Raw genomic sequence first — 22,147 nt, forward strand, 5'->3', positions numbered from 1 at the left:
GAGAGAGAGAGAGAGAGAGAGAGAGACTGGTATCGTCTTGACAGCACGCTGACGGACAATAAAGAGAAAACAAAATATCAACTTTGCTGCTATAGCATGAATATACTATTTTTTTTATTGTTCCGATCAGCCGCTGTCCCATCTGCCAGCTGGCAGACTATCTTTCATATTCCGTGTAGAAATTCTTACCGTTTAACCACTGAGACTTCGGTAATATTTACTAATTAATTTAAATGTGATGTTTCTACTCTAGTTCTTTTTATGTTTACGTTTTAAGATTGAAAAAAATTTTGGTGCGCAGTTTGTGGAATTGGATATGTATATAAATTTACTATAAATATTTAAGCACTAAGATCCGCTTTGACCGAAAATAGATTTATTTCTTTTAATTGATCTTGATATAACTTGTGTAATTGTCATTTTTATAATTGTTACCACTATTATGTCTTTTGCTGAATGTATCCGCAATGATATTATAAAGTCTTAGAAATTCTCTCTTTGCTAGCAATGAAATTAATTGCAATTATATTCACCCTCGCAGAATACAATATCGACCTGGAAGAAGTGGGGACCTGGAGACAGCGGGCCTGGCGGTCGCATCAGTGGATCAGTTTGTGGGCTGGATCCTAAGTTTTGCGATGCCCCGGCAAGCATCGCACCTTACGAGTGGCCAGACGACATCACCAAGTGGCCAATTTGTCGGAAAACCAATCCCTTTAACCAACGTTTCAGGTGAGTTTTTTCCAATCTTCCAAGTATATTCATTCGTGAATTTTTCAAAGTACAAATGATAAAATACTTTCACACGAAACAAAACCATTTGCGGAAATATATAAGTTTGTGAAAATAAAACTGTTATTCGCGATGATTAAAATGATTGCAAAAAAGAAAAATACCCAAAAATTTTTGTCAGTAAAAACGGGGGTCAACGGGGCAACGCCAATTTTCCGATCGGTCGTTACAAGGATAAGATGGCGGAGCATATGGTGTGCGAGGTAATCGGTCACCCTTGTTGTATCGGGATTCACGGGATGTGTCGGATCACCACGAAAGAGTACTGCGATTTTGTCCATGGTTACTTTCACGAGGAAGCGTCCCTGTGCTCCCAGGTGGAGTGTTTGCACGATGTCTGCGGAATGATACCGTTCCTGCATCCGGAATGGCCAGATCAGTTCTACAGACTCTTTACCACCATTTTTCTTCATGCCGGGTAATAATTGATGACAAATTGCATTTTTTGAAATTTATTTTGAAGATATAAAATGTATTAATTTTATGCGTTTATTTAATCGTAAAATTTATGTGTGATTGATTTCATATTAATTAATAACAAAAATTTTTTTTTAGAAGTTTATTTCATTAAATTTATCTCAGTAAGTAAAATCAATTTGCCATTAATTCAATTAAAAAAGAACATTTATTTTCCTATTAAGACGTAATAAAATGAACTGATTAGTCCGAATAAATTAATTTAAAAAGCAAGAACTCTTGATTTATGTATTTATTTCAATATAAATTCGTTTTTTTCAGAATCGTCCATTTGATAATTACGTTGCTGATCCAATATTTCCTGATGAGAGATTTGGAAAAACTGACAGGCTCGTTGCGCATCGCTTTGATCTATTTTATTGGTGCTCTTGCTGGGAATTTGGCCAGCGCAATATTTGTCCCTTACAGGGCAGAAGTAAGTACTTAAACTATCATAGATGAAGGTGACTTCGAACAGAATGTACTTTTGTTAAATGTGGACGTGGTATCCGTCTACGAGTCATTAGAGAAGAAAGTTAGAAAATTACCTTCCTCTCTCTCTCTCTTATCTATCTCCCACTTAATATATCTGAATATATCTTCATATCTGTATATTATGACGTGGACATTAAAAGGATCCTATAGTCATCGCGTTTTGTCGACTCAATAGGACTTGCACACATATGATTTACGTATGGGAAAGTTACTTTGTAAAAGTAATTAATTACAGTTACAGTTTTTCTCTTTCAAAAAGTAATTAATTACCGTTACAAGTTATTGACTCTAAAAAGTAATTCGTTACAGTTACAGTTACTGAAAAAGTAACTTTAAGTTACTTTTTTCATCGGAATTTTTACTAGTAGTATCGATACTATTAGGGCCGTATTAAGAAACGTTATCCAACTGCCTTCATGTATCGTTTTACCCTTGTTTTTCACCTAATATTAAACAAGGATGATACGCGGAATCATCAGAGTAATGCAGCCTAAGACAATTAAAAAAAAAAGACTGGCTTACATTTACATGTTATACAATTTTATTCAAAAAGATAAGAAAATTGTATTGCAAAAATGTTTTTCGTTAAAGTAATATAAACACATATGAATATGAAATAACACATATATACAATGTTTTTTATAAAAAAAAATTCTTTTTATATTCGGCTAAGAGTTGCAAATAAATTCCAGCACTAATCCAAAATGGTCTACAACCGTTCACTGAACGGTCTTGTATTTGATTGGCGGATTCCATTAATCCCAAAATATAGACCAAACAGGTACAAGAGTTCATTGAACGCTTTAATTAAATTTCTTTCTTCTGATTAATCAAATGTTTCGAAGTATTTGTAGCGCCAAGTGGACACTACCGCACACTAAATTGACAAATAAGTTTAAAATATATAAAATAATTATGAAAGTAACTATTAAATTAGTTACTACTTGATAGCACAGAAAGTTTGATCGATGAACGTACGTAAACTTCGTCGTCGTACATGTGTGCCCATAGGTCTGTTTTCTGTGGCTGAATCAGTATACAGTTTTGGAACTTGAAGTGAAATAGGTATATGTTATTTTTTTTTACATTTCTGCAAGGTTGCAGATGAAACTAAAGAGTACATTGCATCAATATCACTGAAAGATTGTATAAATATTTCCGTAAGATTTCAGAAACGTTTCTTGCGGATCGAAGCGGACATTTTGACGTTGCCTCAATCTTGCAGAGACTTCTCAGAAACATTACGCAACGTTACTGCGATGGTTTCAGTGTTTCAATGTTATGTTCGTGCAACATTACAGAAATTCTTCTGTGCTATCAGGGTAGATACTTAAAAGATGTAACTAAGTTAAGTTATAATTACAGATGGAAAGAAAGTAACGAAGTTAAGTTACTGTTACTGAAAAAAAGTAACTTACAAGTAAGTTACAAGTAACGAGTTACTTCCCATCCCTGCTCCTATATTGCTAATTCAGTTTGCACATAAGATTTCGATATCAGCAAATTGACGGCAACTTCACAACAACTGCAGTAGGTACATTAGTTTGTCGCATATGCTAAATCATGCTTGGCTACCTTGGTATATACAAGATGTCCCGAATTTAAATGGTCAAATTTGTAGCGTATAAGGAATCGATATTCAAGGTTTCTTAAATAGCGGACACTAATCATATAGCGTTATTCTTAATTAAAAATTGAGTCGAAAAGTCCTCTACAATTTTGCAATTTTCGCAATGATTGACGAAATATTAATTTTTGAGTATTGTCGAATAAGCGCGTATCCAGTTGCCCAATCAACTATCACGAAAATTGCAAAATGGTAGAGGACTTTTCGACTCAATTTTTAATCAGAAATAGCGTTATATAATTAGTGTCCGCTATTTAAGAAATATCCTGTATAAACTAAGAAAAAAAATCCTTTAGATATTTGCTTTGTTTTGGAAAAAATTGCAAAAAAGACAACGTAATTTTTGGAATATTATTATTTTCAAAATGGAATATTGTGTGTATACAGGGTGTCCCAAACTTTTTTGCCAATCACTTTTGTGTAGATAGAGCAGACTAAACTGAGTCGAAAAGTCTTTTACTATTTTACAATTTTCGCAATAGTTAACAAGATATTAATTACTAAAAATTGCAAAATATTGGTCTTGAATAATTTTTTACTCAAATACTATCAACTTTACAGAAAAACTGCAAGAGACAAAAATCATTTATTTTTTTCTCATAAAGTTCTGAGAATTTTTTCAGAATTTTTTAATACCATATTTTCTCATGTTGGTAAAAATAAGAAAATGCAGTACTAAAAAGTTGATAATAAATTTGGTCAAGTGGACCGTAGCCCGAGTAAAGAGAATGGATCATCCGCTTTGCCCAAAGGACCTACCTAGCGTGAATTTGGAAAGGTTAAAATAAGTTGAAGTACTAAGTGAAAATTTTTAACCTCGAATACACGTTTAGACACAGAATTCTTATAAAAAATCATTTACACTGGTGTTAAGGAACAATTACAGATAATAATTAAGCTATGTACCTAAGGAAAAATCGCAAGAAAATACTCAATTTTCTATAAGTCTCTATTAAACACAAACGAACGCAATCATTGTCGTTTCATACTATCGCTGGTCGGTCATTCTTTCAACTGCTACAGACTCATAGCGCAATCTCAAATAGATAAGCGAAAATAAAAGGTATTCGCTTTACCTAGGGCGTCCATTTTGCCCAGGCCTTCCCCTAGGTATCGTCTGCACCATGGTGTTTTCGCCAGCTCTTAAGCACTGAACTATATATACACTGGAATGGGCATTACCTATGAAATGGAAGGCCCTTTTTACTTCTCTGCCTACACCCTTCATGTTGACACATAGCACTTCATGTTGATGCTTTGTAGACAGTCATGCGATATGCGATTTTATAATCCTTCAAATATAACCTCACACACGATAATCTTGCTGACATATGCGTCTTCTTCTTCGCGTGAGAATATGCAGAATACGAAAGTCTAATGGACCTTCTACAATAAGCCGCAAGTCAGAAGTTCTAAGCGATTTTAAGTCATAATCAGTGAAGTTGGCCAACAGCCAATTGTCTGTTTAATATTGAGATATTACTATAAAATCTCTCTTCCCCTCCCTTCCCTTTCTCTTATTTCTTTCTATGTATGAAACATAAAAGTTTATTAAATCGATTAACGCCTATTTGTGAAAGTTAATTTATCATTTTTTTAGATGGACGCATCAATAACATTGTTAATATTATTCATTTTGTTTATAGGTTGGTCCAGCCGGCGCACATTTCGCTCTGCTTGCCACGCTGGTGGTCGAAGTGCTGCATTGCTGGCCGATGCTGAAGCACCCGCGTCGCACATTATCCAAGCTGATCCTGATTCTGTTGGGACTATTGACGCTGGGTATCTTGCCATGGATAGATAATTACGCGCATCTATTTGGCTTCATCTTCGGCTTTTTGGCGGCCTACGCACTGATGCCCTTTATCTCATTTGGCCATTACGACCGTAGACGGAAGATCTTACTGATTTGGGTCTGCATGATTCTGATTGTGGGCCTGTTCGCTTTGTTACTCGCCCTCTTTTACAATGTACCAGTGTACGAGTGTGAAGTGTGCAAACTGTTCAATTGCGTGCCGTTCACCCGTGACTTTTGCGCCTCCCAGAACATCAATTTCAAGCGAGAGGAGCCAGTATGACATACGGAGCCGCGGTTCACAGTTGAGCGCGAAATTATTCCGCTCGGCCCCCGACTTTACGCTCCTCATCATCGCACGCATCACTACAATATTATGCCATTACCATTCGCCGCGCTCGTTCTGACGATGCTCTTCGTAGACTCCCAAAGATGCGACTGAAGCCACAAGATTGATCGGAGCTGAATGAAAAAAGACTTTTTCGTTAATCACAGTTTAAAATCTTCAAAATCGTCAAAAGTCTTAATTGTACGAAGCTGCAGAAGAAAGTTCTTTAATAACAGTCAGAAAAGATATTTGTCGAATCTTTAAGAAATATCTTCAAAAAATATGAAAATTTTTTTTATTTTTTGAAGAAATTAAACGCAGAATTGTTGAGAAAGCTAAATGTAATGAATTTTTGGGGGATTCCTGAAGAAATTGGAAGAAAGTCAATAAAAATTTTCCCTAATTCTAACTGGAAGAAATATCAGAAAAAAATCGTTTCTTCAGGTTTCAAGAAGAAACGAAAGGAAAAAGTAATAAATGTGTTCCTTCATTGTAAAAACAAAGGAATGGAAAAAAATCTCATACGATAAATCTTGAATTTCTAAACAAACTAAAAAAAATAGAAGGATAATTCATCTCTTTGATAAAACTGGAGGAAAAATGAAAATAAACGTTTTGTTAGCCCTCAATCAATATTTAATGATATCGTCGAGCTTCGAGGATCATCAGATTTGCGTTATTCTAGTTGCAAAATTGTGGACCGCAAACTTGAAGATAATCTTATTACTTGAAAACTCTCTCTGCGCTTCCATGACACTATTCGAATCACCGAGCTTCTGAAATTTCGCAAACTCAAGTTCTACCTTCAAAGTTCTAGAGTTTCCGAATTTTCCTAACTTTGAAAATTCCACGATCATTTTTCGATCGTTCTGCGTTATTAAGAGTGATATCATGGTGCGTTCAGGTACATGGGGGTTTGATAGTGCCTGGATCGAGCGGGTGAAGGTGATGGATCCCGACCGACATTTTCGCTACTGCCAACGAACGTTAGAGAGGAACTCGTGTTCGTCGATACGCACGACGATGCCTTAACATTATTAAGTCCCAGCGTAGTGAGTGGCTCCCGATGTGAGCTGGCTGGGGCCCAGCGGGCCTTGAGGGAGCCCAGAACTCTGAATCGCCGACGGAGTGTAAATATATACGCGGGTCTTAGATGTCCCGTGACGATGACGAATAGATGCTCCATGGATTGTTTGGAATCTCGCAGAGTTTGGCACGGTTAGCATCCATCTCCTCGAGGTGTTAACAGGATAATGAAAGAAGAGAGCCAGTTGTAAATAGGATCAAGTCTTGTTACCATTGTAAGAACGACTTTAGTAAGCTAACTTTAGGGAGAACCTTGAAAGTGCGCACGTCTTTCGTCTCTGCACGATATAGTCCCCCGCACCTCCGACATCCGGAACTATTATCTGTGATGGCTTGACCTTGGAAATATTTTTCGTAGCACCGCGACGGCCGTAATGACGATGGCCGCGAGCCTTCCTGCAGGAACGATCGATGAACGTTCATCATATGGATATCAATCAAATACTCGTTCGATCGTGCGAAACATTCGCGAATTTCAATTTGGTATATTTGTAAAAAAAAAAGTGAAATTGAGAGATACATAATTTTCTCATCAAAACATTAACAACATTTTTTCTTGCTTTATAGTATTTTTAAATGATAAAAATAACTTTACATATTTATTGGACAGACAGATGTTTTAAATAAATGTTTTATAGTTTTTAGCATAAAATATTATGATTCATATATCGATAAAATAAAATTTCAAAAATCAAAAGAAGTGTTTTTATTTTTATTATGTATAATTTTAACTATATATTAATAAAATAACATTTCTCAAAAAGTCAAAAGAATTAATTTTTATTATATACTGATATTTAACAGAAATTACAAAAGACGTCTTAAATACGACGGATTTTTACATCAAGAACAATTACATGAATTTCATAATTGTAAAGTATATAATTTATAATTAAATAGTTATTTAAAATAGAAATTTTAAATTATTTTAATCACCATTTAATTACTTTGTATTTTATTTTTTGGCGATTCTAATTTTTTTAACAAAAACTAATTTTATTATTTTTTGTCGAAATTATTAATATTATTAATAGTATTATGTAACAGTATTAATTATTTAATTAGAATAAGAATATTGATAACTAATGCAATCTTATGCAATATTTTAACATCGAGGTTCATATGACTAAATACGACATTAAAAATTTCTTTTTCTAATATTCAAGATTTTAATATAATTTTAAATAAAACAAATTTTACATTATATTTTGATAATGCCAAATATTACAAAATTGTAACCTACAACAAAATATGAGATGCGCGCAATTTTGCGAGAAATTATTGTATTCTGGTTGGTATCTAGATGATTAACCCCTCATCGAGGATAGGAGGGAAGGGGAGGTCTGAGGCAGAGGAAGCGGAAGGAAAGTGTTAACGATTTAAGGCGAAACGAATCAATTTTTTATAATGGCGTGAGAGAGAACGAGAGATAGGGAGGCACGAATATTAGAATTCTTGATCAATTTCGAAGTCTGTATATATATTTGCGACGACAGCGTAAGAGAATGTGAGAGAATAGAAGAGAGGCAGTGTGAAAGAGACAGATATGCGAGACATTCGCGCGAAATAGTTTGACGATTTTGTTCTGGGGATTGAAACCGTGTTATTCCGGTGTTAACATTACATGAAAATGGAAGCGCTTTTTCTCCATATCTACGTGTAGTAGCGGAAAATCATACAAGTTTCAATCCCTATTTTACTCCACTTATCGCATGTGTATGTATACTACCCTCGAAAAATTTCCGAACATGATAACGAAATTTTTGAAGCTTTAAACTTGCCGCAGTTACTAATTGTGAACTAAATCAAAGATGATTGTATCATACTGCAGAATAAATACAGTTGTAATCAGCAAATCATTGTTTTTAAAATATAATCAAATGCTTATTTACTTAAATATACTTAAATATACTTAAAATAACGAGAAATAGCAATATGCGGAAATTTTTCGGGGGTAGTGTACATATACGCGCGTATATTCCATTTTATTATATAAATTATCTTACAATTAATTTCGCACAAAATTTTAAAATTATGCTTAAATACGATTACGTCGATTCGAAAAGTGCAAGAGCACTTGTTTTATTATTCGGTTTAAACGACAAAAAAATTTCGAGGAAATATATTGAATAGGAAAATGCTAAAATTCAATAGATACAAAAATATTTGCGATTGAGATTATTAGAGATAAAAATTTTTTCACACACGTTTATCTTCTTCCACATATAACATTTCTATATATATGCTAATTATTGTTAATTTGTTTTTTTAATCTCATAATTCTTATACTTTTTTTTTACGAAGTAGTTGAAAGGACTGTGCAACGTCCACGGTGATGCTTTGCCAAATTTTGCATTTCGCCGGGTTATACATTATACACTAACATAACACGTATACGTGCGAGTTGCAACCATAACTGTAACAAAAACGTCATTTCCAAGCATCATCATACCGATTACTATGATTGTCATTGCTATTGCTCCAGCATTTAATCCAAATTATACATTTGGAAACTTTGTGATATGCGATGATCGAGCGAAGAAACAGAAGAGAATGAAACAGAGAGGAAGTTGCGTGTATGTTCCTCTGTGTGTGAGTCAGTGTGCGTGTGTGCATGTGAGCGTGTGAGTTAGTGAGTGAGAGAGTGAGTAAGTAAGTAAGTGAGTGAGTGCATCTGTGCGTGCGTGCGTGTGTGCGTCTGTATGGTGTATATGGGCGCGCGCGCGTGTGTGGGGTGATCGATAACCCTATTAAACTTTTTTTCGGATTATATATATAAATATTATAAATATAAACGTATACATACGCGAGTTAAGGTGGATCGTCATTGACGAGCAACGTATTGTTATTATTGTAAATGTGTTATATACAGATAATAGCATGCAACAGACATATACACATACACACATACATACACGTACGATGTACACAAAGTGCATATAAACGATCATATACACATACACGTATACACATGATGGAGATAAATAAATTGAGAACTTTCGATAATTCCATACCGATCACGGCGAGGTGGAATGTCTCGCCTTCCCTCGCGGAGGCAAGAGAAGAAGAGAGTGAGAAAGAGGGAAAAAAGAGGGTAATTTCATCCCGATTGTGGTTGTTGTAGAAACCAAAAATCACGGTCAAATTGCGCGATCAAACAAGCCTTTTAATTTTATGTATCTTATATTTGCACATGGCAAAAGTTTTGAATTTGTTGTATGAGTCTCTCTCAATCTATGTTTTAAGAGTTGCGCAATGTCTCTATCAATTGTAGAAGTCAAATAGAGAATTTGTAATAATCCAACAGAATCTTAATAATTTTTGAATTATAAGTAAGTGAAGAGGGGATAGAATTTCAAAGAATTACGTTTTGAATAGAACCGTGTTCTCAAACTTTCTTTTAATTTAATTAGCATACAGTTTCCAAGATACCAAAAGTTTGAAAAGATCATTATAATGATATATATAGTACCAATGAAAGTTTGGCACTTTATAAATAATAATAGATAATATTTTATTTATCCGAAAGAGAGGCATTGTAAATGTTTAGTAATTAAAAAATTTTTTTAAACCAGAAAATTTTTGGAAACAGATTTATTTTACGAACTTGTATGTATTCTTTTTATTTATTTATCTAACTTTTCGTTTTTCTTTACGATAATTCTTACACTTATCTAAAACTTACAAATTACGATAAATGCCTTATATAATTATTAAGAATTCATTTATTATTCTTTACCATCAACTCGTAATGAAAACAAAAAATATGTATATATATATTTGTTTGTTTTATTTATAATTTTATATTTTACAAAAGGATAAAGCAAAAAAATTTTTTTGGTAAGCTCCACAAATCTCCGATCGCGCGGTTGACTTGTAATTTTTGCGATGAGGCGAATCACCGCCCTTGTAAATAAACGTATGCGTCAAAAATGGACCAAGGATCTACATAGTGCAGCTCGTGCGTGTAAAATTGATCGGCAGGTAGGATTGTAAGTAAAGTTACGATTAATCCTAATAATTACGAAGAAACTCCGCGAAAGATAGGCGAATTCCGAGGGGGATTCACGAAAATTCTCTTTTGCGAAATAAGAATCTTGGTTTTTATAATTAAGAATCACGGCTAAACACTTAGTCGTACTATTTTTAAGTAGACATTTTCCAACATTTTATTGAAGTTGTCTAACATAACGCTTTTCGACAGTGCTTTTTCATCCCTTTGTATTCTATTTTGATTTCGAAAAAGTTTGAGCTGGTTAGTAGACAACTGGGGCTATTTTTTGTACTTCCGATTTATTAAAACACACATTGTAACCATTCAGTCCGTTAAATGGGAAAATATTTTAAAATTTTCTTCTATTTCTGTGAATTTTTCCATGAATATTGACAAGCAAAATACGAAATTAAGAATATGAAGTAAAACATTACAGGTTTGGGACTCTTACAAAATTTTAAAAAAATTTGCGTTTTGGCGAGCATGCAAGCGCAAGAAGTTTTGCGTTACATTCATATCGAGTTGTGACTTCAAAGATTAATGATTCAATTTCGCATAATGGATTTTTGTACGTCTTTTTCTTAAAATTCGCTTAATTTTTGCGGTGTAAATAAAACGGGCGGCGGCGCTAGCTTGTAATTAATTAATTAAGGCTCTCGCGCCTCTTTTATATAAATATTATACATATATATGTATATTATATACGACTTAAAAAAAGAACATTCCACCACAGCCGCGCGGTATTATTTTTCTGTATCCCTGTAACTATAAAAGCGCGATATAAGTATTAAGGACGGACTTTAAGGGAATATACGACTGTATTAATTAAAAGGATCGATCAACTTATTATTATTATTATTAAATCACCATCATTATCATTATTATGATTGCCATTGTTAATATCATTGCAATAATTATTTTACCCTCGGTTCTCACTATAATCATCGGTATCCTTCGATTATTATTAATAACATTATTATTGTACTTATCGCTGTTATATACATACACATATAAATATATAAATATATAAATACATATAAATATATAAATATATATATACGAATGATATATATATTAATTTAATAACAATAAAGAAAAATATGAAACACACGTGATCTAATTGTGAGTGTGGATCAATGATTCTTTCTTCAGGCATAACATCGGCGAACATTCGATCAAATTAATTATTATGCATACAACATATTTTTCCGCTAATTCGTCTTTAATTAATTTTATTTGTACGTTCTCATTTTTTAAATTTTGTCTAAAACACTATTTTGGTTTAATCTATGCTTAAGGACTTATTGCTCATCATTACAAAAGCCCTCACACTGATCTTTTTTTTTTAAATACTTGTTTATTCGTAATAAGTCCCCACTACGAGACCCATCGCAGCAAATTCTACAGTTTCAACTATATGAGTTGAGTACGTATCTCTCTGAACGTCCCATAACTTACCAAAATTTATTTGCACGTTTTGTCCTAACTTTTGGATGATCGACATAATAACCACAACTTTGTATCTGGAAGCAGCAATAAAAATAGGCTGAAACAGTTTCTCAGATAAAAAGTGGATTTTTAATACTCAAATAGCATAAATAATAAACATTTTGAAAGTACACTTTTACACAACTAAAATATAATAGTAGAAATAAAATATAACAGTAGAACTTCGATTATTTAACTAATGAAAAGGAGATCATTTTTTTTTATTAAAAAAACAAATATTTTAGATAGAAATGATTTTAATTACATCTTAAAACATAGTCTCTCTCAATTCTGTTCTTTAATTACATCTTTAAGTACAGTCAATTCTGTTCTTCTTAAAATCTTAAACATAATAATTTTTGAAATATAATTCGTTGATACAATATACATATATATAGGAAGATCAAATATATAAATATATATATATATGTAGTAAAGATATATATGGATGTGAATTCTCTATGGTTTAGATCTTTTAGTTTCTCGGAGTGCTGCTGATCTGTTTTTCGCTGCAATATCTCGCCATTTTTTCAACGTGCACACGTCGGATGATGTTGCCTCTTCTTGTTCTACGTATGCCAGTACAATTTTAAGGGCGGACACAGCATCGGAGTGAGAAATTTTCCGCTCAATCGGTTCAACTACCTCTTCATCAGATTCTGACGATGACTCTTCTGAAGACTTTTGTTCGACAAGGGCCACTATCTCTGCATCTGTATAATCTAATTCTCTGTCATCGCCTGTTATCCATTCTTCAATGTTTGTTTCCATAACTCGTTCCGGTCCAAGGAGGGACTTTGCCATTTCAAATAATTTATTTCGTAATTCCTCTTTTTGTTTAGGTAAGTCGATATTCTCCAAGTCCTTTTCTTTCTCAGAAAAATTAAAAAGTTTATTCCATGACTTTTTCATAATTTCCGGTTTTATCTCCTTCCATGATTGAGCTATCCAAAACACCACTTTCTTTAAGTTGACTTTCTCTAGACTATCGGTCAATTTTTGGCCGCTTTCACTTGCCTCTAAAAGAAATGTTAAGAGATTAAATCGGTATAGCCGCTTTAAGTGTTCGAAAACACCTTGTTCCATGGGCTGGATCAATGATGCCTGCACGTTAGTTGGAAAGAATTTCACGATGATATCGCCATCATATAGCATAGCCGCGTTTGGATGTGCAGGTGCATTATCAATAAACAAAATGGCCTTCCTCGGAAGTTTCATCTTCTTCAAATGTTTCTCAACCTTGGGTACAAATTGTTTATGGAACCACCATTTGAAGATCGTAGTATCCATCCATATATTTTTCTGGTTTTTATAGTAAACCGGCATTGTTGAGGTTGTTAGATTTTTTAATGCCCGAGGATTTGCATATTTTCCAATGACCGTAAGACGCAGCTTATGATTCCCAGAGGCATTACTACATGCTAATATGGTTATTTTTTCCTTGCTTCGATTGTTACTCGGAACTAATGATTCTTCATGCCATGCCAAGATTTTATTAGGTAACATTTTGTAATTCAAACTTATTTCGTCACAATTATAAATCTGTTCCAATGAATAACCTCCTCGTTTGATCGTTTTTTTGAACTTTTCTTTGAAAACGTTCACAACGTCATCGTCTTCAAAGAATTTTTCTCCACGAGTATTAAATTGCATAAGTCGTATACCATATCTCTTTTTCCATCTATCAAGCCAGCCATTGCTGGCTGCAAAACATTCCTCTTTCTCAGCTTCGTCTGGGAAATGCGAATATAGTGACAAAGCTTTTGCTTGTAATATTGATCCTGAAATTGGAGCACCTTTTTCTCTTTGTTGCACAAACCATAAAAATAATGCTTCTTCCACTTTCGTGTGTTCTGTAAACTTCATTGCTTTACGTTCATTAGATGATTTCGTTTTCTCCTTCCATGCCATCAATTTCGCACGATTGCGTATCCAGTCACCAACGGTGACTCGCCCAACACCAAACTTGGCAGCAACCTTTTTATGACACTCTCCTCTATCAATGCGTTTAAGAGCTCGAAGTTTTGTTTCAAGTGGAATACAGACTTTTTTGCGTTTCGGAGCCATTGCATGTGTTTACAGGACGAATGAAACGAACAGATATGGCGTATACATTGAAATAGTGATACCGGATGGAAGACGCGACTACTTCAAAGAATAGGTAGAGGGGATACACACAAAGAAGCACGTATATATCACTACATAGGTCATCCCCTTCTTTGTGTACGTATCCCCTAGCGCACATTGACACACATATGTATGCCTCTTTTTGTGTATGTACCCCTTCCATCTATCTTTCAGAGAAGCCGCGTCTTCCATCACTGTACGGTAGCGCTACGATCGATAACAAAGTCGGATAACCCAGGAGTTGGATAACGTAAGGTCGGTTAATCAGGGTTCTACTGTATTAAATAATCGGAGTATGCCATTAGTTCACGTCTCGATAGCATGTCCATTCATATCGGCCAAAGCCTAGACATTTTTCAGTATGCCACCAATAAAAAAATTTTATATTATAAATTGCAATATAAAAAAATTAGCAGAAAGCTGACTTAGGCCCTGTCCACAACAAAAGGAATAAGGAATTAAGAATAAAGAATAAACGATTTCAATTTATCAGGAACCGTGTATTCCGATGTACCCGATTTCTGAGATAGGTTAAAATCGTTTATTCTTTATTCCTAATTCCTTATTCCTTCTATAGGCCATTCTACATTGGTCGTATCGTAGATGTCGCAAGTCACAAGCTTGTTGCTTCAGCCAATCCGATGCTTCAATTTTAAAGTCGTATGATGCTTACGACGCTTCCGACACTATGATACGACCAATGTAGAATGGCCTTATTGTGCGCAGGATCTTATAATCTTAAGACAGTGGCCTAATTTACATCGTGCACTTGATACACATACTAACTAGTAATTTTCTATTAAATTATTTTAATTTCAGCGATGTAATTCAAAGAATGTTGTATTAAATTGGTACAATATGCATCAAAATGGGGTGATCCCGATTGATCACGGGCCACGGCTCGATTGGACACTACCAATCACAGCGACCGGTGCTTAGGAGCTTTGTAGTCTCAAGCGCTGTGAGTGGCTCGTGTCCAATTGAGCAGTGTCCAACTGGATGCCACCCCATCAAAATGATTAATTAAATACACATATCATGTATATGTTTATACCAGAAAGAAAGACTAAGGAGACTCAGCCTAGCCAGCCCTCAGAACATGGACCGATTTTGCGTTTCGAGTTAAGTTTCGATTCTCGATACACGCGGCGCTTGTACACTTTGTAGTCCTGCGCATAATGAAAAAAATAACCCCGTAAAGGCGACTTTGTATGCGATTAATCTTCGTCATGAAGGAAGATTAAAGTTAAGTTACGTTCGTGACACTTTTTCCTACGGCGCACTCATTATGCGCAGGACTACAAAGTGTACAAGCGCCGCGTGTATCGAGAATCGAAACTTAACTCGAAACGCAAAATTGGTCCACTTTTATTTACGTAAGTAGAGACACCAGAAAGAGAGAGAGAAGGAGACAGGAAAAAAGAACTGACTCAAGCGCCGCGACTAATGGCTTCTGCACACTGGATGCGGAAAAATGCGACGCGGTAACCAATAAACATGTTAGGAGCTATAAGCTTATTGGCTGCCGCATCATGTTTTGCCGTGCGACAAACGTTTCCGCGTTCCATGTGCAGGAGCCATAATGCCAATTGCAATTGGCGCGGAACGCTTGTGATTGGTTCTGCTCTCGTTCCGCGTTACGCTATTCCGCTGCATGGGTAAGCACCCTAAGGCTGGATACCCATGAGGTGTATTTACCGCGTAACCAATCAGAAGCGATCCGCTGTTGTGATTTCACGTTTTATTGATTATTGATTGATTATACGGTTACGCGATACGCGGCAAATACGCTTCATGGGACTTCATCCTTAGGGTACATCGTCTATTTTTCAAGACTGAAGATGATAAATCGATATTTGGTTCATATAATCATGCTACATATAGAAGCAGACGTTGCTATGTAGTTTATATTCATTTTGTCAGAGGGCAGCATTTTGCGGTTACAGGTTTTGGATCGTTATGTCCTCTCTCAGATTTCTCTCTGAGTTTACGTAATTATAAAATGAATTCACTAGTGCGTACTGTATGAGGCTGCGCACAATAAAGGGAACAGAGAACAGAGAATAAGAATTTTAATCTATCAGAAACTGTGTATTTTCCACAATACATGATTTCTGATAGGTTGAAATTCTTATTCTCTGTTTTCTATTCCCTGTTTCTTTTATTGTGCGAAGTCCCTATCTGTTTTCTGTTTCTGCACTAGATTGCACTAGAACTCTCTTTCTCGCTTTCGATATCGACGAGGTACTATTATAAAGACGATCGGCGCTTATGGAAATTCGCGTGTCTGTAAAATCTAAGTAATTAACCGTAAGAAATTGATAATACGATTCTAATTTCATAATTTATTAGTTTCGTAGACATGTATATATGTTTAAAACTTAATAATACTCGATTTTTATTTAAAATTGTAATTTTTAATGTTATCACGTCCAAGTTTGATCATCAATCGAGAAAAAAATGCAGAGAAAAAATTGTAATTTTTTGAGAATATATAAGATATAACATTAAAATAGGGATGCACCGGATATCCGGAAAGTATCCGGCATTTTTTACTATCTGATCGGATAGTTGGATATCATCAGTTCCGGGAATATATCCGGTTGAAATGTGATATCATTAAATTGTTGAATTTTTCTTATACAAATGTTCTAGAAACAAGTTTCTAGAATAATCATGATGCTACAATATCTTATACATTAGCTGCGTTCAGGGGATTCAACAGTTGAGAAAGCACTCGCTGCTATTGATATATTTTTTTAGATCTAAAATGCTGATTGGATGATCTAAAAGAATACACCAATAACAGCGAGCGCTCATTCAACTGTTGAGCCTACTGAATGCAGCCTTTGTCAACATTACAATCTTTTTCTCTATAGACTTTTTTTTTAGAAGACACTTTCTCGGAATCCGGTCGGATATCCGGAAATGTCGGATATCCGACTCAAAGAAATTATCTTCTCGGATATCCGATAACTTCATGATCCGGTGCATATCCCTAATTATAAAAGTATGCGTGTTTATTTATACAGCATTTACATAATAACAAATTTAATAATAAATTATCGAAATATTTATGTTTATAATCGTAAATTTTTATTAATTATTAGTAATGTCATCATTTTTCAATCACTGGGCCCCTAGGGCTTCATTGATAGTCACGAAAATTTGTCCAAGGCCAATGGTCTTTAATAGTATCTCGTAGGTACTTTCGATAAATATCAAATACAATATACTTTTCTCACTTTAAGTTCTAAAAGTGTATACTAGTCAGCCACAAAAAACAGATCTCAAGGTATCATTTACGTATCTTTTTCCCTAGGGCAAAAATGTAAAATATGAAAATTTTTTGTATGCATGAGTGTATATGTACATGCATACATATATAAAAATTTTCGTTTTTCATGTTTTCGTTCTAAAGAAAAAGTTACATGATTGATATCTTGATCTTACTGATGCGCATTGAAGCTGTTATATATACACACTAATCTATCTGAGAGTGTAAAAGTGAAATATATATAAATATAAATATAATTTGAGAAATATAAAACCGCAAACAATACAATAAAGTGCATTGAAGATTTCGCGATTTAATAAAACTCAATTCTATATTTATATAAAACAGACATTTTTATATCAATTTTTGTAAGGACTTTAATGTGCACTAGTCGCGCACTTAGTGCGTCTAATTTAATTTGCTATAACATATTTGTTTAATTAATCAATATATTACCGATCGTAAAACTCCCTACAAATTTTGTCGCGCACTTCCTCCGACATTCTCTGACAGATCCGCATGCAAACTTGAGATTGATATTTTAAACCGACTAAATAATCCTGCATCACATCAATTAAGATCGTATCAACAATTTCACTCTTGAAAGGTTTGCAAGCCTCCAAACGATAAGTATTTTGGTACCTCGGAGTCTGAAAGATAACCATCTACTTTAATTTAAAATCTCACATACATTATGTATCCAAACAGCATAAAATATTAAAAGATAACGAAAAAAGATCTTTTTTAAGTTGCCTTTCCGACAAAGCGAAAAAAATGTCTAAAAAATGACGAAAAGACATCTTTTTTAGATTGTATTTTCAACAAGACGAAAAGATGTCTATAAGATACCTTTTAATTTCGTCGAAAAGACAACTTATAAAAGACATCTTTTCGTCATTTTCCTATGGTTGTCATTTTCGCAAAGCAAAAGTATTGCCAAAAAGACAACATGAAAAAGATATCTTTCCGTTATACTTTTTATCACTCATTCGCGAGTAGTACGCTGAATCGCTACCAGGCGGACGTGGTGGAATTTAGTTTATCGAGTTTGAAAACTATACAGGGCATCTATCATGGAAAAATTGGAATGGATTTCGATTAGAATTATTCAATTATTCCCCAGATTTCTATTGTGTTTTCTAGAGAAAACGGAATAATTCCAATCGGAATTCATTCCGACATGTTTCATGATAAGTACCCTGGATAGAATAAAAGGTGCAGCATTATGAAAAATTTTATTCATATTCTAATGAACACTAATAAATTATTTCTTGTAATCGAGTAGAGTGAAAGATAATGGTTCTGGCACATAGAACACCGGCAAACATTGCAAGACCCAAAAATGGGATATATATGTTTTCAGTCATGCAATTTCATATCGGTGTGTGTAAAAATTAATTTAGGAATTCAATGTTATTAAACGTTATATGTGCCAAAATATAAAAATTAAAAGCTGTCTTAAAGACGACCAAAAGATATCCAAAGTAGTTATTCTTTAATCATATGGATAAGGCTATAAAATAACTAGCAGTACATCTGTTGTCTTTTAGCCATTTTTTCGTCAACTATATACTTTCACTAAAAAATATCTTTATAACAATTCAGTCATCCTTTAGAAGACTTTGTGGTCATTATCTATTCTATAAATTTAATAAAGTTTATGATCATTTTAAATGCATTACGAGTATATGACCTATTATCATTACCAATACAATCTTTTATTTATTTTCATTATAACTTTCGAGGGTTATACATTTTTATAAACTGCGCAAAATTTTCTTTTATCTTGCCGAACGTTGAGTAATTTTTATGTAAAATACCTTAAAGCCGCTCTTGTCAATGCGAAAGTATAGGCTTGACTTTGGTATTCCAGTAAGGGATAAATTACTAATATAGGTTTTGGATCGAACAGCTCTACGGAGAATAGACCATGATTTCGACATGGATCGTTGCACTGATAATTAATAATATATTCAGTATCCAATTATTATTATCGTTTGTTATTTGTATCAAATTAATTATTATAATAATTATTATTAATACATATTGTAACTTTGAGATTTTATTTCAATCTTTTAAGTCATTATTAATTAAAACTCACTTGTACTCATGCTTGTTGAAGAAATTCTATTTAAAAATATAAAATAATTGATAAAATCATGTATATCGTATATCAAATAGCAATTAAAATAACTTCCAAAAATTTCATTCATTCTTAATTTTAACTTCCTTGAAATTGCCGCATATATTCATTTTTATCGTCGACCTATCTCGGCAATTTTGTTCCAAAAGTGACTGCCAGTATTGGAAATCTATAGTGCATGTTACGTAAATTGTAGCATTTTCAGTGTTGGCAATAAATTTGGAACAAAGCCCACTTTATACAACTTGTTAATTAGAAGTTTGTTCGTGTCGCACGCTCCAACATGCCCAAAGCGCTCCAATACGTTCGCATTACCGGAATTAATATGACTATAAGGCGTCGTCTACAATACACGGAGTAAGAAGTAAGAGTAAGAAATTACCAATCACAGTCGATTATTCTTCTCACATTCGACTGTGATTGGTCAATTTCTTACTCTTACTTCTTACTCCGTGTATTGTAGACGGCCCTTTAAGCCGGGAGCACATAGAAAAACGTAAGTCCGTAAGACGTAATCAGTAAGGAAATCGTAACATTGGATTCGCTACTGGCCTTACGGTCTCTACTGTGATTGGTCAATTCACTTACTGCTTGCGTGTTACGGCCTTACGTTCTTGTACGTGTCATGGGCTTAATGGGCCTTCTACAATAAGTCCGGATCTACAATAGGTGTTTTATGCCTTTTGCCGTAAGAAACTGACCAATTACAGTCGAAGCCGAGAAGAATAAGCGACTGTGATTCGCCCATTTCTTATGGCTAGTAAAAAATAATTTACCGCAAGATTGCTCCACCAATGCCTGATGTCTCTCCCAGATCTCCTCCTCCTCCTCCTCCTCTCAGAATATGATTAACATCTCGCACAGGACACTCGCGTAACACACTCGCGAATAATAAACTATAATCGCGCGCGGACTATAACTTGAGTCCGATTACTTGAAAGGCACTCCCGAAACGCGCGACGCGACGAACCGGCTGCGGTTCGTTCACTTTCAAATAAATCGGCGACGAGGATATGTTACTAGAGATAAACCTCAGAGTAGTTATTCCGGCCTTTTCGTAGACAAGGGCGAAAAATCAAAGTTTGATTGTTTATCCTGTATTTTTAACCAACATAATAGCATGAAAGAAAATCACAAAATCGTGCATTACCCTACGAGGTTAGGTCTACCAAAAAGACCGAGATGGCTATTCTCAAGTTTTTGCAATAAAATTAAATGCGCAGTAAATTCGCAATAAAAAAGTAATACTTTTTATTGTTGAGATTATTATTTCGAATTTCAGATTAAAAATGGACGAATTTGTTGATAAAATGTTAAGTAATTACCAAACAAAACTACCAAATTATGTAAAATTACTTTTAAACTATGCAGGCTATGACAATATTGTATCAATTTCAAAATTAGATGATATCTGCATAACAGAATTAGAAAGATTTGTAAAAGAAGATTTAAATTAAACTTTTAAATGAAAATGAATTAATAGAAAATTATATGTGGAATATACAATAAAAATCTGTCAGAAAATCTGTCAGTTTTTAAGATTGTTGATGGACATAAAAAGCTATTGTTACATTTAAAAGATATCTGTGTCAAGGAACTTGAAAATATTTCAAATAAATTTTGTATTAAATGTGATAAGAAAAATATATATAGTCCTTGTAAAGAAAAGAGCCAAAAGAAAAGAAATTATTACGAAATCGACCTAATTATCGATTAGGAATTTCTTCAGATGCAGTTTTAAAATTTGATGAAATTCCATCTACAAAAAAAATTTTACATATTTTGAATACTGCTAAAAACGATGCACTAAATATTGCAGTAGAATTGGAAATGAACATGAATGAAGAAAAAATAAAGGAAAGTTTTGAAATGATCAAAATTCGGCATTTCACTTATGAAGAGAAAAATAATGAAGAAGAGGACAATGATAATATTATACAAGAACAAAATAATGATACTGTATCTGCTAATGAAAAATTCGAAGATTTTGAAAATTTAGAAAGTGATATATCAATATTTAAAATTCAAACAAATTTAAAAGATTATAGTAGATATAATACAAAAAATAATAAAGATTTATTTTTAAACGTAAATGTTAATGGAAAAAAAATATACTGTACGAAAGTCTTCACTTTGTTGGATGTATCAAAATAAAACTAGATTATCTAATGATAGATTATATCGAGTTCGTGGTACGAACATGAATGTTGAGAATGTTATGAACGAAACATTAAGTGAAGAGTTAAAGATTGAAGGCGAAAAATATTATTCTATTTATTATGATACAGGATGGTATATAGGAAGGGTGTTACATGTAAAACAAAATATGAGCAAAATTAAATTTTTGTGTACTAATTTAGATGAATTCAAATGGCCAAAAAAAGATGATATTCAAGAAATTGATAAAAATTTGTAATACATGGACCGATAATTTTAAATGATACAAATCCGTTCACAATTAATAAAAAAGTACGTACAGAAATTTAAAAAAAATTCAAAAAGTTCAAAAATAATTAATTATTATTTTATATTATTATTT

At 33.6% G+C, this 22,147-nt stretch overlaps 3 protein-coding genes across 3 annotated transcripts in view; 1 reads left to right on the plus strand and 2 right to left on the minus strand.

Moving 5' to 3' along the window:
* LOC108767685 (inactive rhomboid protein 1) overlaps positions 1 to 5,804 on the plus strand; it is a 17,165-nt gene extending 11,361 nt beyond the window's left edge. Inside the window, exons 5-8 of the mRNA XM_018517665.1 lie at positions 542 to 732; positions 914 to 1,210; positions 1,531 to 1,684; positions 5,017 to 5,804. Coding sequence (XP_018373167.1) covers positions 542 to 732; positions 914 to 1,210; positions 1,531 to 1,684; positions 5,017 to 5,448 — 1,074 coding nt within the window. The 3' untranslated portion in view covers positions 5,449 to 5,804. The remainder of the gene's footprint in view (positions 1 to 541; positions 733 to 913; positions 1,211 to 1,530; positions 1,685 to 5,016) is intronic.
* Positions 5,805 to 11,648: 5,844 nt separating this feature from the next.
* On the minus strand, positions 11,649 to 19,628 carry LOC108767690 (tctex1 domain-containing protein 1-like). Its single transcript, XM_018517674.1, has 4 exons — positions 19,567 to 19,628; positions 19,286 to 19,419; positions 17,922 to 18,115; positions 11,649 to 12,096 (listed from the first exon to the last, which is right to left on the minus strand). Exons 1-4 carry the CDS (start codon positions 19,574 to 19,576, stop codon positions 11,931 to 11,933), a joined length of 504 nt encoding a protein of 167 aa, XP_018373176.1. The 5' UTR covers positions 19,577 to 19,628; the 3' UTR covers positions 11,649 to 11,930.
* LOC108767689 (jerky protein homolog-like) lies at positions 12,510 to 14,276 on the minus strand. Its single transcript, XM_018517673.1, has one exon. It carries the CDS (start codon positions 14,126 to 14,128, stop codon positions 12,521 to 12,523), a length of 1,608 nt encoding a protein of 535 aa, XP_018373175.1. The 5' UTR covers positions 14,129 to 14,276; the 3' UTR covers positions 12,510 to 12,520.
* Positions 19,629 to 22,147: the final 2,519 nt, after the last annotated feature.

This window comes from Trachymyrmex cornetzi, unplaced genomic scaffold, assembly GCF_001594075.2.
Source record: "Trachymyrmex cornetzi isolate Tcor2-1 unplaced genomic scaffold, Tcor1.1 scaffold719, whole genome shotgun sequence".
Lineage (NCBI taxonomy): Eukaryota > Metazoa > Arthropoda > Insecta > Hymenoptera > Formicidae > Trachymyrmex > Trachymyrmex cornetzi.

What these genes read in the sequence shown, in the direction of transcription:
- LOC108767690 (XM_018517674.1), bottom strand. An exon ending in TTGACAAGAGCGGCTTTAAG is followed by an intron (nt 18,116 to 19,285) that starts GTATTTTACATA and finishes GTTATCTTTCAG; the next exon opens with ACTCCGAGGTACCAAAATAC. An exon ending in TGTAGGGAGTTTTACGATCG is followed by an intron (nt 12,097 to 17,921) that starts GTAATATATTGA and finishes TGCTGCTTCCAG; the next exon opens with ATACAAAGTTGTGGTTATTA.
- LOC108767689 (XM_018517673.1), bottom strand. Translation starts at nt 14,128, where the DNA reads ATGGCTCCGAAACGCAAAAAAGTCTGTATTCCACTTGAAACAAAACTT.